At 42.2% G+C, this 3,416-nt stretch overlaps 1 protein-coding gene across 1 annotated transcript; it reads left to right on the forward strand.

Annotated features, from left to right (window-relative positions):
• The first annotated feature begins 800 nt into the window (after positions 1-800).
• On the forward strand, positions 801-3,002 carry LOC103335537 (putative polyol transporter 1). The gene is made up of 3 exons (XM_008238552.2): positions 801-984; positions 1,196-1,542; positions 1,914-3,002. The coding sequence occupies exons 1-3, from the start codon at positions 828-830 to the stop codon at positions 3,000-3,002; spliced, it is 1,593 nt and encodes a 530-aa protein (XP_008236774.2). The 5' UTR covers positions 801-827.
• Positions 3,003-3,416: the final 414 nt, after the last annotated feature.

The following is a 3,416-nucleotide window of genomic DNA, read 5'->3' on the forward strand; positions in this document are numbered from 1 at the left end:
AATAAAAAAAGATTTTTAGATTTTTAAGCTAATAACTTTAGCTAGCCCACGTGGTTCTTCCCTTGTTCCTAAGGCGTTAGTCAAGATGCCTACTACTTGCCACGAAGATGATACATATCTTGTAATGATTGAACAATCTAAAATTTTATCTCTGATAAAATGACAATTAATTTCATTGTGATCTAGTTCGTTCATAGAACACTCTGGATTAGCTCTAATCCAGACGGTGTATGGAGACAATTAATTTCATTGTGATTAGTCTTTCATGGAACAGTCTGGATTAGCAAGGCAGTTAGTTATGCTGCAACTTATCCTGAAGGCCACAGATCAAGCTGAATGGATCGGTCCATGAGGACCAACCAACCCCATGTGTTCCCAAAATGAGATCCGTTAATATATCCAAGTGAAATTTTTTTTTTTTGTGGGATCAAGAATTAATATATCCATGTCTAACGAAGGAACAGTTGGCCCTTTTTGTTATTTTCTTCCATTTTTGGGTCATTATTGTTTTTCTCACTAAAAGAAACCTGTCATGACCTTTAATCCATTTGTGTCTTCATGCTTCTCTGTTGTTCAGATGTCAAGAAGTCAATCCCATTTGATTGGCGCCGCTAATAGAAACCAGAATTTGTTTCCAAAAACAAAACCAACTCAGGCACCAGCCCAAAACAACAACAGCTCCAGCAAACGGATAGAAACCATACAACTTCTATAGGTTAAGAGTCAGCTTATATATTCTCTTCCTCTCTCTCTCTCTCTCCCTCATCGCTTATTGATAAGTGATCACTCCTCTCTCTCTCTCTCTCTCTCTCCATCCAACTATCAAAATGGCCGACCAAAGAGTAGAAGACAATGCTGTCTCCGGCCAACTCCAGAACGACCATGGTATTGCAGACTTCGATCCCCCACAGAAACCCAAGACAAACAAGTTCGCTATAGCCTGCGCCATTTTGGCTTGCACGACTTCAATCTTATTGGGTTATGGTAATTATCCTTTGCACCCTCAGTTCTTCAAAATTCATGAGCCAAATAAAATTTATTTTTTCTTTCCTAATTGTTGTTAGCCCCCGAAAATAGTCAGCATGAAGTTGGCGCTTGTTTTATTATTTTTATTATTTTTAATCACAATCCTTGAGGGAAAAGTGCATGAATTGTACTGGAGTGTGGTTTAATTATATTAATTTTGTGTACACAGATATTGGTGTAATGAGTGGGGCGAATATCTTCATCCAAAATGACCTCAAATTAAGCGACACCGAAATCGCAGTCCTTGCGGGCACTCTAAATATCTACTCCCTCATTGGCTCCGCCTTGGCCGGCCGAACCTCTGATTGGATCGGCCGCCGGTACACCGTTGTCCTCTCTGGAGTCATCTTCTTTGTCGGAGCTCTCCTCATGGGTCTCGCTCCCGGTTACGCCTTCCTCATGTTTGGCCGATTCGTCGCTGGAATCGGCGTCGGCTACGGTCTCATGATCGCCCCAGTCTACACCGTCGAGATCTCTCCGACGTTGTCTCGTGGCTTCCTCACATCTTTCCCAGAGGTTTGTTTTGTTTCATTATTTGTCTCTTTACTTTATATTATTTTTCTTTTTTGGTAATTAGATTCCACAAGTACCTCATGCTTTATATTTTGCTTCAATTTTTTTCCACTCATTTTATACAAGTAATATTGACGAGGGCGATATGAACACAAGACCTCAGCTGCAACTACTTTAACCACTTGAGTACAAAGGATTATGTATATTTTGTTTTAGATTAATCAAATCCAAAAACAAAATTAATTAAGAAAAAAGAGTTGTGATTAATTGTGTATGTATATTTATTTTCGGACAGTAGATGTGGAATTTTTACTAATTGATTAATTTGTTTATTTGAAAAAAATATATATATATATATATATATATATGTCTAGGTGTTTGTCAATCTTGGCATATTATTGGGGTACGTATCCAATTATGCCTTCTCCAAGCTCCCAACCAACTTGGGCTGGAGGTACATGCTCGGCGTCGGTGCACTTCCAGCGGTGGTTCTCGCCGTCGGCGTTTTAGCCATGCCCGAGTCACCTCGTTGGCTCGTCATGCAGGGACGACTCGGGGATGCCAAGCGAGTTCTCGACAAAACCTCAACTTCCAAAGAAGAGGCTCAACTCAGGCTAGACGACATCAAAGAAGCTGCAGGCATCCCCATGCACTTAAACGACGACGTTGTTTCGGTCGCGAAACAAAGCCACGGCGAAGGTGTATGGAGACAACTGATCCTTCATCCCACACCGGCCGTTCTTCACATTTTAATCGCAGCCCTTGGTATCCATTTCTTTCAACAAGTCACGGGCATAGACTCTGTCGTTTTGTACAGCCCAAGGATCTTTGCGAAGGCCGGGATCACCTCTTACGAGCACACGCTACTGGCAACCGTGGCCGTTGGATTCATCAAGACCATTTTCATCTTCATCGCCACATTTCTCCTTGATCGGGTTGGACGACGCCCATTGCTTTTGACCAGCATGGGTGGAATGATACTTTCCCTTGCGTGTCTCGGTGCGGCGCTTACGATCGTCGATCATCACGACAGCACAATCCCGTGGGCCGTCGCATTGTGCATCACCATGGTGCTATTCAACGTTGCATTTTTCTCTATCGGACTGGGGCCCATCACATGGGTCTACAGCTCTGAGATCTTCCCGCTAAAGCTGCGAGCGCAAGGAGTCAGTTTGGGAGTGGCCGTTAACAGGGTGATAAGTGGCATCATCTCCATGACTTTTCTTTCCTTGTACAAGGCCATCACGATTGGCGGGGCCTTCTTTCTTTACGCGGGAATTGGAGTGTTGGCTTGGGTCTTCTTCTATACAATGCTTCCGGAAACACAGGGCAGAACCCTCGAAGAAATGGAGGTCTTGTTTGGTAAATACCATAAGTGGAGACAAGCCAACGCCATGCTCAAGAGCAAGAAAGTTGATCATGGTGATGGCGATGGCGATGAAAACAAGGGTCAAGTCAACTAAGAATAAAAATCAAGTCTACTGTAGGTATTGTATTGAAGTCTCACAGCTACCACATTTGCATTTCATTTGTTTTCCACAAAGAATTATTACTGTAACCAATTCATTCCCTCAAGCCACTACATAATTTAAGATCAAAATATCAAAAAGCAGGGATCCACACATCCAAGTGCACTAACATGAGATTTACTCCCATGATCAAGCTCAGCCTTGTTCAATCCTAGTTGTCCAACCAAAACTAACAAGTCAAGAGATGTTTATGGGTTCACAATATAAGTTAAATAGGCTAGTTAAAGAAGGGATTTAGCAAGGATTGAAAGGGCATCTCTTTGTTAGGCTTCAGCATGCATTTTCATAGCAACAATGCATATAAGAAATGGGATAAGGAAGAGAACCCAACAAATATGGTGCACATAG

This window comes from Prunus mume, linkage group LG6, assembly GCF_029339155.1.
Source record: "Prunus mume cultivar Tortuosa linkage group LG6, ASM2933915v1, whole genome shotgun sequence".
Lineage (NCBI taxonomy): Eukaryota > Viridiplantae > Streptophyta > Magnoliopsida > Rosales > Rosaceae > Prunus > Prunus mume.

Coding starts and splice junctions, on each gene's coding strand:
- LOC103335537 (XM_008238552.2), top strand. CDS start 828: ATGGCCGACCAAAGAGTAGAAGACAATGCTGTCTCCGGCCAACTCCAG. Junction 985..1,195: donor TTCAATCTTATTGGGTTATG/GTAATTATCCTT, acceptor TTGTGTACACAG/ATATTGGTGTAATGAGTGGG. Junction 1,543..1,913: donor TCCTCACATCTTTCCCAGAG/GTTTGTTTTGTT, acceptor ATATATGTCTAG/GTGTTTGTCAATCTTGGCAT.